Source organism: Oncorhynchus mykiss, chromosome 5 (genome assembly GCF_013265735.2).
Source record: "Oncorhynchus mykiss isolate Arlee chromosome 5, USDA_OmykA_1.1, whole genome shotgun sequence".
Lineage (NCBI taxonomy): Eukaryota > Metazoa > Chordata > Actinopteri > Salmoniformes > Salmonidae > Oncorhynchus > Oncorhynchus mykiss.
This window is the reverse complement of record NC_048569.1, coordinates 87,623,811-87,638,118: the sequence shown is the minus strand read 5'-3', so window position 1 is coordinate 87,638,118 and position 14,308 is coordinate 87,623,811. Positions and strand designations below refer to the sequence as shown.

The 14,308-nt window shown below is 45.8% G+C and overlaps 1 protein-coding gene across 3 annotated transcripts in view; it reads right to left on the bottom strand.

The window, feature by feature from the left end:
* Positions 1-14,308, bottom strand: part of kank4 (KN motif and ankyrin repeat domains 4) — a 144,700-nt gene that overhangs the window by 28,286 nt on the left and 102,106 nt on the right. For all 3 annotated transcript variants that reach the window (XM_036978652.1, XM_036978653.1, XM_036978654.1), the window contains 2 exons: positions 12,395-12,462; positions 4,420-7,599 (listed from right to left, as the gene is read on the bottom strand). In XM_036978652.1, the coding sequence (XP_036834547.1) occupies positions 4,420-7,599; positions 12,395-12,410 (3,196 nt within the window). In that variant the 5' untranslated portion in view covers positions 12,411-12,462. The remainder of the gene's footprint in view (positions 1-4,419; positions 7,600-12,394; positions 12,463-14,308) is intronic.

Genomic DNA, 14,308 nt, shown 5'->3' with positions numbered 1-14,308 from the left:
ACTAGCAGATCCTGCTTTGACCCACTGTAGTCCCCCAGGAAGACTAGCAGATCATGCTTTGACCCACTGTAGTCCCCCAGGAAGACTAGCAGATCCTTCTCTGACCCACTGTAGTCCCCCAGGAAGACCAGCAGATCCTGCTCTGTTCCACTGTAGTCCCCCAGGAAGGAAGACTAGCAGATCCTGCTTTGACCCACTGTAGTCCCCCAGGAAGACTAGCAGATCCTTCTCTGTTCCACTGTAGTCCCCCAGGAAGACCATCAGATCCTGTTCTGTTCCACTGTAGTCCCCCAGGAGGACTAGCAGATCCTGCTCTGTTCCACTGTAGTCCCCCAGGAAGACCAGCAGATCCTTCTCTGACCCACTGTAGTCCCCCAGGAAGACTAGCAGATCCTGCTCTGTCCCACTGTAGTCCCCCAGGAAGACTAGCAGATCCTGCTCTGTTCCACTGTAGTCCCCCAGGAAGACTAGCAGATCCTGCTCTGTTCCACTGTACTCCCCCAGGAAGGAAGACTAGCGGATCCTGCTTTGACCCACTGTAGTCCCCCAGGAAGGAAGACGAGCAGATCCTGCTCTGTTTCACTGTAGTCCCCCAGGAGGACTAGCAGATCCTGCTCTGTTCCACTGTAGTCCCCCAGGAAGACCAGCAGATCCTTCTCTGACCCACTGTAGTCCCCCAGGAAGGAATACTAGCAGATCCTGCTTTGACCCACTGTAGTCCCCCAGGAAGGAAGACGAGCAGATCCTGCTCTGACCCATCTCCCCATAATCTGATCCTCACTCTTCTTCCAGTTCACCTTAGCTGATACCACCCCCTCAAACAACACTAAAGCCCTGCTAACCTCTTCTACATCTCCCTACCCTTTAACAAACACTGTTACATCATCAGCATACAGTAAGCTGACAATAAAACCGACTCTCCACCTACTGCCCCTAGAACTGACAACCCCTGCAGCCTCTCGCTCAGCCTACACAGGTTCTATGTGTAAACAGTAGAGACAATCCGAGAGTGGACACCTCTGCCAAATCCCTCTTCTAACTGGGACTGGTCGGTTCTGGACAATAACTTGACCCATGATCTAAATCCGTTACCCAGGCCAAACACTTCAAGCACAGTGAAATGTCCTTCTTGTAAGCTCCAAAGCAAACATTGGAGTAATATCAACGTCGCACAACATTTTTACAAGGTAGAATAAAAACATGAGAAAGAAAAATAACAAGAAGACGAGAAAGTTAAAACTATTTATAGGGTCAGTTCCAATACCATATTTACAATATGCAGGGATACTGGCGTGATAAAGGAACAGACCCCTTGACTCTTTCCACATTTTGTTACATTACAGTCTTATTCTAAAATTGACAAAATAAAAACATTTCCTTCTCAATCTAGACACGTAAGGAAGTGAAAACAGAAAACAGGTTTTTATACATTTTAACAAATGTACCACTAATCCTCCCCTCCACTACCTTCACCAATGTGTAGCTCCTCCCTCGCTGATTTCTGTCCCTCCCCACATCTACTAGTCCATGCTATTTCAACATATTGGTTAAGACCACCACCGACTGTGGATAAGCTTCCACCCAGTTCCTATTTAGTATGTAATCTGTTGTACAGTTCCAGTGAACCTAACTGGGACTCATCCTGCGATGCTACATCTACACTGATGGGAATATCTGACAGCGAATCAATCTCTTCCTCCATCCTCATCGGGCAGCTCCACAGAATCCGGAGCCCCCCGGCTCCCCCCAACCCCCTCTCCACCATCCCCCTGTGTGTCTGTAATTACACTGGGCAAATCACCCCGCGTGTCTGTAATTAGAGACAAGGACGGCTTTTCCACGTGAGACGCCATCCCCACTCACACCAAACAAGTCACCAAAGCGACTAACTCACCCAACAATGTAGCCAATGTTACCACTAAAATAAATCACATAGAGCTTTCCTGCAGTCAATGACCAAAAGCGACCTCTTTGGCCTCATGGGTGGACTGTTATTCATATTTTACAGTGACCACCTTTGCCGTGTGGATGGGGGCATCATTATTCTATGGGGGCATAGCCATGGTAGCCAAAATAATGGCCTGCCCAGTATTTTTATACATGACCCTAAGCATGATGGGATGTTAATTGCTTAATTAACTCAGAAACCACAACTGTGTGGAAGCACCTGTTTTCAATTTACTTTGTATCCCTCATTTATTTAAATGTTTCCATTATTTTGGCAGTTACCTGTAGATGTTCGTACAATAACAGACAGGCTGTTTAAAATGGCAGCAGCAATCAAAATGTTTACCACACGTTGGTTTTTCACTCCTCTAATTTCCTCACAGTCACTCTAGCTGAGAGCAATGTGGGCCAACAAACTATGAGTGTGTGTCTGCGTGTGTGTGTATGCGTGTGTGTGTGGTGTGTGTGTATGTGTGTGTGTGTGTGTGCACGGCATGTGTTCAGGTTGATGATTATGTGTGTTTGAAGTAGAACATGGGGGGGCCTGGAAGACAATGCTGAGCCTCTGGATACAATTACAACACAACTGAGCTCATTAAATTGTGTGGAAACCCTCAACCCTCTCTCGCTGCAAGCTAGCTGGCACATACAGTACACGCAGACAGACAGACACACACACACACACACATACACATACACACACACACACACACACACACACACACACACACACACACACACACACACACACACACACACACACACACACACACACACACACACACACACACACATACACATACACACACACATACACATGCACACACACACACACACACACACACACACACGCTCACACACACGCTCACACACACGCTCACACACACTGGCGTATAGCACAGAGCTAGCTAAGGCTCCCCAGGGCCTTAGTCTGTACTTTCACAATACTTAATGAGATCAATGTGAGAAAGTTACACAGCAAGGACAGAGAATAAGACAGTGTAATGAATTAATAAACCCAGTTTACAGCCTAGTCAGCCAGTTAAAGACACTGTTATTTACATGGGATTCCCAGTCCATTAAACGAGTTCTCTATACTGTATTAAAGGGACATTGAGATACACAGAGCGTACAAAAGGAGGACACGTTCTCTTTCCGTGACTACGACTGACCAGGTAAATCCAGGTGAAAGCTATGATCCCTTCTTGATGTCAGTTGTTAAATCCACTTCAGTCAGTGTAGATGGAGACACGTGAAAGAAATATTTTAAACCTGGACTGTGTAGCTATGTGTGTCATTCAGAGGGTTAACGGACAAGACAAAATATTTTAGTGCCTTTGAAAGGGGTATGGTAGTAGGTGCCAGGTGTACCGGTTTGTGTCAAGAACTGCAACGCTGCTGGGTTTTTCAACCTCAACAGTTTCCTGTGTGTATCAAGAATGGTAACACTACACAAAAGACATCTAGCCAACTTGACCCAACTGTGGGATGTATTAGAGTCAACATGGGCCAGCATCCCTGTGGAATGCTTTTGACACTTTGTAGAGTCCATGACCTTACTAATTGAGGCTGCAACTCCATGTTAGAAAGGTGTTCCTAATGTTTAGTAGACTCAGTACAGATGGGCTGAGGGAGGGGATGTTGTGTTGGTTAGATAGTTGTGGCTCTGCCTCTGCATGTGGTAGTAATAGGATTCTGTATCCAATATTATTTGGGCCAGCTCGGTGCGTTTTGTAAGCAATGTACAGTAATTCAAGTCAGACATTTTCTCAAATGTCAGTGACGCTCCTCAGAACAATGGTGGAATACACAGAGCAGAGGTTCACCATCAAAGGCCACACTGTTGTGTATTCTCCCTACTGAGTTATGTGTCTCCATGTGAGTTGTGTGGTAGGGGACTCTATCTTCAATTCTATCTTCTGGGCCAAAACACAACAAGAAGGAAAAGAGAGGGGGAAGAAACTAACTGCATATCTCATCTGTTCTTGGAGGACGTCCAACAGTTTCATCTGTCCGTGCTCCACTACACGTGTTCCACCTCTAGCCATCGCAATCAATAGCCATCACAGACACGCGGAGGCCCCTGGCCTATCAGAGTCAATGAACAGAGACAGACTACGAGCTCTCTGTGCCAAGACAGGAGGCAGCTCAGTATCATGGAGATAAAGCTATTGGACCTGGGCCAGAGTGATCTCATGGTAAATAACGCCTGGACAAGTTTTAGTGACTGTCAACATGTGATGAGAATATTACGAACAGAATAGAATCAGCTTGATATTAATTATTTAAATAGCGTGCAATTTTCTGTGACTGGGAATTCAAGCATATTTAATCAACCAAAGCATATTGCTAGAATATCAGGATATCACAATAATATTATGACTTTGTAGTTTATACGTCTACTTAGAAACCTCCTGGCATGTCTTCTACAGTAGCTACTAAGACATATAGGACTCCTGACACCTATCCTACCTTGTTGTTTGTTGGCAGCAGCCTTCTGTCCAGGGGAGTAGAATGCAGACAGGGCACTGAGGGAGCTGACCAGCTGGCTCTGGATGGAGCTCATCTTAGACGGCCCTGACTTCCCTGCTGATTTGCCCGTTGAAGGCTTCCCCTGCCCGGCTGCAAGCTTCTGGGTGCTGGTGCTGGAGGTCTCCTGCTTGTCCGGCTTCTCTTGGCTGCTACCCAGCTGGGCCCACTGCTCGTTAATCAGCCCTGTGAGGCGTGTTACTACCTGGCCTAATGCTGGGTTGGAGCCCCGACGAGGGTCCTGGGTCTGAGGCTGGGCCTGGGGCTGCACAGACTCCTTCTGACCCGGTTGAGGCTGGGTCTGGCTGGAAGAGGGGGTGGGTGCTGCTACTGGACTCTCTGGGACTACGGGAGTTTCTTTCACCACACTAACAGTGTGGACCAGGGGACAGAGACAGGGGAAAGAGACTTCTGTGACCACACTCTCTTCTGTGACTGCATTGTCTTCTGTGACCACACTCTCTTCTGGGACCACACTCTCTTCTGTGACCGCATTGTCTTCTGGGACCACACTCTCTTCTGTGACCGCATTGTCTTCTGTGACCACACTCTCTTCTGTGACCACATTGTCTTCTGTGACCACACTCTCCTCTGTGACCGCATTGTCTTCTGTGACCACACTCTCTTCTGTGACCACATTGTCTTCTGTGACCACATTGTCTTCTGTGACCACATTGTCTTCTGTGACCACATTGTCTTCTGGGACCACATTGTCTTCTGTGACCACATTGTCTTCTGTGACCACACTCTCTTCTGGGACCACACTCTCAATGACCATACCCTCTGTGGTCATACTCTGTTTAAGCACACTTTCAGTCATTGTAATTTGTTCAACTGCATTCTCTACTACCACTTCTTGTCTCTTTGTTACCATTCTTTCTGTGCCAACATTTTCTGTGACCACATTCTCTGTGACCATACTTTCTGTGTCCACACATTCTATAATCACAAAACCTTCTTCAGTTACAGCACTCTCAGTGATATCCCCATTTTTGACAGCACTTTCTGCGACCTCAATTTCTGCTCCAGAAATTTCTGTGACCGCACTTTCTATTGCTGCACTTACTATAGCTGCACTTTCTATCTCTATAGCTCTATGTGGGGTATTGCTAGTCTCACCTCTGTCTCTCTCTGTCTCTGTTTGCTGGTCTGCACTCTGTGCTGCCTCTGTCTCTGTCACCTGGTCCACTGTACTCACTCTCTCTGTCTCGGTCCCCTGGTCCATGCTGTTAGCCCTGTGTCTTGCTGGTCTCACTGGACGTACAGGTGCTGTCTGTGTCTCTGTCAGCTGGTTCATAGTATCCACTGTCTCTTTCCCATGGTCTACACTGACTCCTGCCTGTATTTGTGTCTCTCTACATTGGTCCACACTGTTAGCCCTGTGTCTTGCTGGTCTCACTGGACGTACAGGTGCTGTGTCTGTCATCTGGTCCACACTGACTACTGTCTGTGTCTCTGTCCCCTGGTCTAATCTGTCTCCAGGGGGTGCCTCTGTCACCTGGTTTACAGTGTCCACTTTCTCTGTCTCTGTCACCTGGTTTACAGTGTCCACTTTCTCTGTCTCTGTCACCTGGTTTACAGTGTTCACTCTCTCTGTCTCTGTCCCCTGATCCACACTGTTGCCCCTTGGTCTGACTGGGCATGCAATAATCATCTCTGTCTCGGCCACCTGGTTCACCGCTTCCACTCTCTCCGTCTCTGTCCCCTGGTCCACACTGTTAGCTCTCTCTCTGATTAAACATATCACTATCCTCTCTGTATCAGTCTCCTGCTCCACCATATCAGCCCTCTCTGACTCTGTCCCCTGGTTTATAATGACCACTCTCTCGGTCTCTGTCTGCTGGTCCACACTGGTCCTCCTACTTGTATGTCTCTCCCCACACACCTCCTCCTTTCCCTCTCTCCCTCCCTCGCTTAGCTGAAGTATCCTCTCCTGCTTCATCCTGTTGTCCTCTACCTGTTGTCTGAGGAGACTGTTGGTTTCCTCCAGCTCTTCACTAGCCTGACTTAACTTAGCCTCTAGTGTTACTAGCTTAGCCTGGAGCTGTTCGATGCTGAGGAGATCCCCCTCACCACTGACTCCCTCTATGACTTGGACAATCACTCCTCTCTCTGAAGGTTCTGGTGCTTTCTGTACTGTAGCGTCCTCTGATAGCTCTGCTGTTTTCTCTAATGGATTCACTAATGCCTCTCTTTGTCGGTCTGGTCCCTCTGATGCCTGTGCTGCTAAAAGCCTATCTGCTTCTGCTTCTTGTGCAGTACTTCTTAAGGATTCCTGTTGTGTTTCTGTCTCTGTCTCAACTACTGCTCCAGACCCCGGAGGCTGAGGATCAATGATCTGAGCCGGAGAGGGCGAGGCACGTTGTGGGGGGGGTGGAGCCTGGGGCTTGGTTTGGGCCTGCAGCCTGAGGATCAGATGCTCTCTCTCCTCCCTCAGTGAGCAGATCTGGGACTTGAGCTCTGGGATGGTCCTCACCATATCCTCCAGCTCTCTGACCCTCTTCAGGGCCGCGGTGATCTGCTGGTGCAGCCCCGACCTGTCCTGGGGCACAGCGCGGAATACGTTCTCAGATGAGCCGTTCTCGGTTCTCTCGTCCCCGGACTCGGAGGCCTTCCTGTGAGGGATGGTAATGGGCATGCTGGATGTACGGAGGAGGTTGGGCCTCCCCAGGGGCTTCTCGGCTGACACACCAGCCCCTGCCTCCTCCCTGGGCCTGGCCGGGGATAAGCCCCTCCCCTGCGCCCTGCTGCTCTGGCTCTGCCCCCCCGCCATACCACTGCCTCCATCACTGGCTCTAAAATCCAAGAACTGCTGGACCTCTGTGACTCTGCCTCGGGGCTTGGGTCCCAGAGTAGAGGTGGAAGACCAGGTGTCCTTGGGGGCCGATCGTGCCCCATGCCCAGGCAGGCTGAAGTTCCTGGGCAGGGTGCTGAACTTAGGAGGACCCCTGGCCTTGCGCTGGATGTGGACCCGCTTGATGGTGTTGCCTTTCTCGATGTCGTCCACATATTTGAGGAAGTCGAGGTCCAGGTGGAAGCCGTAGGGGGTCTCTACGGAGTAGGGCAGCTGCTTCTTCTGACCCCCACCTCCACTCTCTCCTCCGGCCTTAGGGTAGCCATTGGCTGAAATATGAAGAGAGACTTTTTTAGTATTCACACTGATTCCCATGCATTCAGGGATTTGTTGTAGAGTACTCTCTGACCATAGAAGAGAAAGCAAAACATGAAGCACATCCCAGTGTTCCATTAGTTGATAATACACTACAACCTGTGTATATATTGATATGTATATGATAGGGTTGCTAGGAATAGTATATGATAGGGTTGATAGGGATAGTCTATGATAGGATTGATAGGGATAGTATATGATAGGGTTTATAGGGATAGTCTATGATAGGGTTGATAGGGATAGTCTTTGATAGGGTTGATTGGGATAGTCTATGATAGGGTTGATAGGGACAGTATATGACAGGGTTGATAGAGGCAGTCTATGATAGGGTTGGTAGGGATAGTCTATGACAGGGTTGATAGGGATAGTCTATGATAGGGTTGATAGGTATAGTCTTTGATAGGGTCGATAGGGATAGTCTATGACAGGGTTGATAGGGATAGTCTATGATAGGGTTGATAGGTATAGTCTTTGATAGGGTCGATAGGGATAGTCTATGATAGGGTTGATAGGTATAGTCTTTGATAGGGTCGATAGGGATAGTCTATGATAGGGTTGATAGGGATAGTCTTTGATAGGGTTGATAGGGATAGTCTATGATATGGTTGATAGGTATAGTCTATGATAGGGTTGATAGGGATAGCCTATGACAGGGTTGATAGGGATAGTCTATGATAGGGTTGATAGGGATAGCCTAAGACAGGGTTGATAGGGATAGTATATGATAGGGTTGATAGTGATAGTCTTTGATAGGGTTGATATGGATAGTATATGATATGGTTGATTGGGATAGTCTATGATAGGGTTGATGGGGATAGTCTGTGATAGGGTTGATAGGGATAGCCTATGATAGAGTTGATAGGGATCGTCTATGACAGGGTTGATAGGGATAGTCTATGATAGGGTTGATAGGGATAGCCTATGATAGGGTTGATAGGGATAGCCTATGACAGGGTTGATAGGGATAGCCTATGACAGGGTTGATAGGGATAGCCTATGACAGGGTTGATAGGGATAGCCTATGACAGGGTTGATAGGGATAGTATATGATAGGGTTGATAGGGATAGCCTATGACAGGGTTGATAGGGATAGTCTATGATAGGGTTGATAGGGATAGCCTATGACAGGGTTGATAGGGATAGTATATGATAGGGTTGATGGGGATCGTCTATGACAGGGTTGATAGGGATAGTATATGATAGGGTTGAGAGGGATAGTATATGATAGGGTTGATGGGGATCGTCTATGACAGCGTTGATAGGGATCGTCTATGACAGGGTTGATAGGGATCGTCTATGACAGGGTTGATAGGGATAGTATATGATAGGGTTGATAGGGATAGTATATGATAGGTTTGATAGGGATAGTATATGACAGGGTTGATAGGGATAGTGCACATTAATCAACATTTCAAGAAAAGGGACTACTGTGTCTACAGCACCAGAGCTGTCAGTAATTGCATTTCTTTCAGTTTTAGTATTACACTGTTGCTACTTCGCTCTTCAACCAAGGACCAACTGAAGAGAGGAGGATGACGATATTCAGCCACAATACCATTTATTATTAAAACCAGCAACTAATGCGTTTTGGCTCGTTGCCTTCATCAGCTTGTTGCCTTACAGTTTTAGTATTCACAGTCCCCCCTATATAGATGCAGCCAGGGACAGGATGTACACTACATTACTTTGCATAAACCCTATAAGAGTCTAGGATGTAATTATCTTTTCGTGATTAGGATGGAACACATTTACACTCATTAGTATGCTAAACTCAACTCAGCTTAGCTTTGCTGCGTCAACGTACGTTCGTTTACAGGCTCAAAATGGCTAGAAACAAAGCACTTTCTTCTGAAACTCATCAGTCTATTCTTGTTCTGAGAAATGAAGGATATTCCATGCGAGAAATTGCCAATAAACTGAAGATTTCATACAACGCTGTGCACTACTCCCTTCACAGAACAGCGCAAACTGTCTCTAACCAGAATAGAAAGAGAAGTGGGAGGCCCCGGTGCACAACTGAGCAAGAGGACAAGTACATTTGAGTGTCTAGTTTGAGTAATAGAGACCTCAGAAGTCCTCAACTGGCAGCTTCATTAAATAGTACCCGCAAAACACCAGTCTCAACATCAACAGTGAAGAGGCGACTCCGGGATGCTGGCCTTCTAGGCAGACTACCCCTATCCAGTGTTCTTTTGCCCATCTTAATCTTTTCTTTTTATTGGCCAGTCTAAGATATGGCATTATCTTTGCAACTCTGCCTAGAAGGCCAGCATCCCGGAGTCGCCTCTTCACTGTTGACGTTGAGACTGGCAATTTCTCGCATGGAATAGCCTTCATTTCTCAGAACAAGAATAGACCGACAAGTTTCAGAAGAAAGTTATTTGTTTCTGGCCATTTTGAGCCTGTAATCGAAACCACAAATGCTGATGCTCCAGATACTCAACTAGCTAACAGAACGTGCCATTGGAACACAGGAGTGATGGTTGCTGATAATGGGACTCCATGAAGATATTGTAGATACAGTGCCTTGCGAAAGTATTCGGCCCCCAGGAACTTTGCGACCTTTTGCCACATTTCAGGCTTCAAACATAAATATATAAAACTGTATTTGTTTGTGAAGAATCAACAACAAGTGGGACACAATCATGAAGTGGAACGACATTTATTGGATATTTCAAACTTTTGTAACAAATCAAAAACTGAAAAATTGGGCGTGCAAAATTATTCAGCCCCCTTAAGTTAATACTTTGTAGCGCCACCTTTTGCTGCGATTACAGCTGTAAGTCGCTTGGGGTATGTCTCTATCAGTTTTGCACATCGAGAGACTGAATTTTTTTCCCATTCCTCCTTGCAAAACAGCTCGAGCTCAGTGAGGTTGGATGGAGAGCATTTGTGAACAGCAGTTTTCAGTTCTTTCCACAGATTCTCGATTGGATTCAGGTCTGGACTTTGACTTGGCCATTCTAACACCTATATATGTTTATTTTTGAACCATTCCATTGTAGAATTTGCTTTATGTTTTGGATCATTGTCTTGTTGGAAGACAAATCTCCGTCCCAGTCTCAGGTCTTTTGCGGACTCCATCAGGTTTTCTTCCAGAATGGTCCTGTATTTGGCTCCATCCATCTTCCCATCAATTTTAACCATCTTCCCTGTCCCTGCTGAAGAAAATCAGGCCCAAACCATGATGCTGCCACCACCATGTTTGACAGTGGGGATGGTGTGTTCAGGGTGATGAGCTGTGTTGCTTTTACGCCAAACATAACGTTTTGCATTGTTGCCAAAAAGTTCAATTTTGGTTTCATCTGACCAGAGCACCTTCTTCCACATGTTTGGTGTGTCTCCCAGGTGGCTTGTGGCAAACTTTAAACGACACTTTTTATGGATATCTTTAAGAAATGGCTTTCTTCTTGCCACTCTTCCATAAAGGCCAGATTTGTGCAATATACGACTGATTGTTGTCCTATGGACAGAGTCTCCCACCTCAGCTGTAGATCTCTGCAGTTCATCCAGTGATGTGATCATGGGCCTCTTGGCTGCATCTCTGATCAGTCTTCTCCTTGCATGAGCTGAAGGTTTAGAGGGACGGCCAGGTCTTGGTAGATTTGCAGTGGTCTGATACTCCTTCCATTTCAATATTATCGCTTGCACAGTGCTCCTTGGGATGTTTAAAGCTTGGGGAATCTTTTTGTATCCAAATCCGGCTTTAAACTTCTTCACAACAGTATCTCGGACCTGCCTGGTGTGTTCCTTGTTCTTCATGATGCTCTCTGCGCTTTTAACGGACCTCTGATACTATCACAGTGCAGGTGCATTTATACAGAGACTTGATTACACACAGGTGGATTGTATTTATCATCATTAGTCATTTAGGTCAACATTGGATCATTCAGAGATCCTCACTGAACTTCTGGAGAGAGTTTGCTGCACTGAAAGTAAAGGGGCTGAATAATTTTGCACGCCCAATTTTTCAGTTTTTGATTTGTTAAAAAAGTTTGAAAAATCCAATAAATGTCGTTCCACTTCATGATTGTGTCCCACTTGTTGTTGATTCTTCACAAAAAAATACAGTTTTATATCTTTATGTTTGAAGCCTGAAATGTGGCAAAAGGTCGCAAAGTTCAAGGGGGCCGAATACTTTCGCAAGGCACTGTATTCCATAAAAAATTAGCTGTTTCCTGCTACAATAGTCATTTACAACATTAACAATGTCTACACTGTATTTCTGATCAATTTGATGTTATTTTAATGGACAAAAAAATGTGCTTTTCTTTATAAAACAAGGACATTTCTAAGTGACCCAAAAACCTTTCAACGGTAGTGTATGCATAATGAGACAGGCGGATAGTGTTTAGCACAGCAAGAATATTAGGAAGAGAAAACTCTTGTTCGCTACCCCTTCCTCTTACCCCTGACCCTTCAATGATTGCAGCTCTGTAAGGTGGAAGCAATATAGTGCAAGTCAGTGGAGGCTGCTGAGGGGAGGACGGCTCACAATAATGTCTGGATTAGAGCGAATGGAATGGCATCAAACACCTGGAAACCATGGAAACCATGTGTTGGATGTATTTGATGCCATTCCACTGATTCCGCTCCAGCCATTATCACGAGCCCATCCTCTCCGACCTCCTGTGCTGGAAGCTTTAGCACCACACTGCTTTCTTCTCCAGAACCCTCAGACATGCTCTCACACAGGGGTTAGGGCAGAAGGGGATGGATTTGGGAACGACTGTGTGACTTTTAACTTACCACTTTTCCTGTCCATCGCTGTGTTAGTTCAGGGTCATGGACTTCTCTGCTGTCAGAGAGTGGGCAACCTGGAAAAGAGAATGGAAGTCTGTGAGCAACTGAAATAACACGGAATATCAACACTGGCCAACTGTTTGTAATACAACCTCTGTTTTGTTTTAAATAAGAGCTCTTTTCTTTTTAGATGAGAAGAGCGCATGTGAAATGACTTGTGTTATAGCAGCTACCCGTGATAGTCTGTTTGTTGCTAATGAGAGAAACATCCTGTCCACAACCTCTCCACTGTGTCATTGTCTAAAAGAGTGAGAGAGACCCTCGGTGGCCATTAGAAATCACCACAACACTGACAAGGGCTACAGTTTCATCCAACTAATTAGGAAAATGTTCCATCCGGGTGCCATTTTGTGTGTTTTGTTCCAGTTGGAGCTGCCAAGAAACTGAAGCCCGCGGCTTTTTACGAGGGGCCTTGCATGAGGCAATTGGGATGGAAAAAATCAAATCAATCAAATCAACAAAAAACAAAAATCACATTCTTGGTGAACAACAGGTGTAGACTAACAGTGAAATTCTTACTTATGGACCCTTCCCAACAATGCAGAGAGGAAAATAGAAAATAATAACACAAGGAATAAAAACAACTCAAAGATTTGGGTCAAAACTTTCAGAGGTTTATGCTTTTAAATGTAATATCCAATACTACTAATAATACACAGTAAAGGCAAGGATGTTCCCAAAGCCTTCCCAGGCTTTAAAGATTGAACCCATTTAAAATAGCACACCCTTAGTCCTGCAGCAAAATATAAATCGCTAAACAGTTGAGCAGATAAACACACAATTCCCATGTAAATTAGTGCGGGTGAAAGAAAAAGAGCTAATCAGAAGAACACGTCCTTCTCAAAGCCTGGAGCCTGGAGCCTGGAGCCTGGAGCCTGGAGCCTGGAGCATTGTTTTAGTGAGAGATTAAGTGTAAACAGGAATCCGGCAGACAGGACTGAATTCCAGTGCAATAAACGACTTTATGAGTATTATAAGAGCATGCAATTCAAATCAAACCCTTATCTAATCTACTTATCTATGCTGCTTACAGTGGGGAGAACAATTATTTGATACACTGCTGATTTTGCAGGTTTTCCTACTTACAAAGCATGTAGAGGTCTGTAATTTTTATCATAGGTACACTTCAACTGTGAGAAACGGAATCTAAAACAAAAAAACAGAAAATCACATTGTATGATTTTTAAGTAATTAATTAGCCTTTTATTGCATGACATAAGTATTTGAAAACCTACCAACCAGTAAGAATTCCAGCTCTCACAGACCTGTTAGCTTTTCTTTAAGAAGCCCTCCTGTTCTCCACTCATTACCTGTATTAACTGCACCTGTTTGAACTCGTTACCTGTATAAAAGACACCTGTCCACACACTCAATCAAACAGACTCCAACCTCTCCACAATGGCCAAGACCAGAGAGCTGTGTAAGGACATCAGGGATAAAATGATAGACCTGCACAAGGCTGGGATGGGCTACAGGACAATAGCCAAGCAACTTGGTGAGAAGGCAACAACTGTTGGCGCAATTATTAGAAAATGGAAGAAGTTCAAGATGACGGTCAATCACCCTCGGTCTGGGGCTCCATGCAAGATCTCACCTCGTGGGGCATCAATGATCATGAGGAAGGTGAGGGATCAGCCCAGAACTACACGGCAGGACCTGGTCAATGACCTGAAGAGAGCTGGGACCACAGTCTCAAAGAAAACCATTAGTAACACATTCCGCTGTCATGGATTAAAATCCTGCAGCGCACGCAAGGTCCCCCAGCTCAAGCCAGTGCATGTCCAGGCCCGTCTGAAGTTTGCCAATGACCATCTGGATGATCCAGAGGAGGAATGGGAGAAGGTCATGTGGTCTGATGAG